We start from the raw sequence: 417 nt of genomic DNA, 5'->3' as shown, positions 1-417 counted from the left end.
CCTAAGGTTCAAGATGAACCGAGTATTATTCAAAGGAATGTCCCTTCATTGAGAAACATGTGGAATCACAAGTTCAACCTGAAAAAAATGGATCAGCCCCTATCCACCAGTCATCACATCGGTGTTGATGAAGAGATTGCATAGAAGAGGAAGGGGGTAACCGGTCAGCCGCATTCTTCCCTTTCAACTACCCCTCCTAGCCCTTCCCACTTTGCTGTGTGTGACAGCTATATAACCAAGGAGACCAGGAGATGCTTTCAGCTGCAGATCAACTCCAGTAATCTACCTACCTACCTGATCCAGATACAGACCTTCCAGCATGTCGTTCAGCAGCACATCCTACGGCCAGAGGACCATGAGTGTTTACGGTGGAGCAGGCGGCCGTGGCACCCGCATCTCCTCATCCCAGCAGAGCTA

At 49.6% G+C, this 417-nt stretch overlaps 1 protein-coding gene across 3 annotated transcripts in view; it reads left to right on the top strand.

The window, feature by feature from the left end:
• Positions 1 to 304: 304 nt before the first annotated feature.
• The window catches only part of krt98 (keratin 98), a 16827-nt gene continuing 16714 nt past the window's right edge, over positions 305 to 417 (top strand). For 2 of the 3 annotated variants that reach the window (XM_032536338.1, XM_032536330.1), the window contains exon 1: positions 320 to 417. This exon is cut by the window's right edge and continues 241 nt beyond it. In XM_032536338.1, coding sequence (XP_032392229.1) covers positions 320 to 417 — 98 coding nt within the window. The other variant, XM_032536347.1, reaches the window with a different exon arrangement.

This window comes from Etheostoma spectabile, chromosome 2 (assembly GCF_008692095.1).
Source record: "Etheostoma spectabile isolate EspeVRDwgs_2016 chromosome 2, UIUC_Espe_1.0, whole genome shotgun sequence".
In the NCBI taxonomy this organism is placed as follows: domain Eukaryota; kingdom Metazoa; phylum Chordata; class Actinopteri; order Perciformes; family Percidae; genus Etheostoma; species Etheostoma spectabile.
The sequence above is the reverse complement of the archived record's forward strand: the minus strand, read 5'-3'. Positions and strand labels throughout refer to the sequence as shown.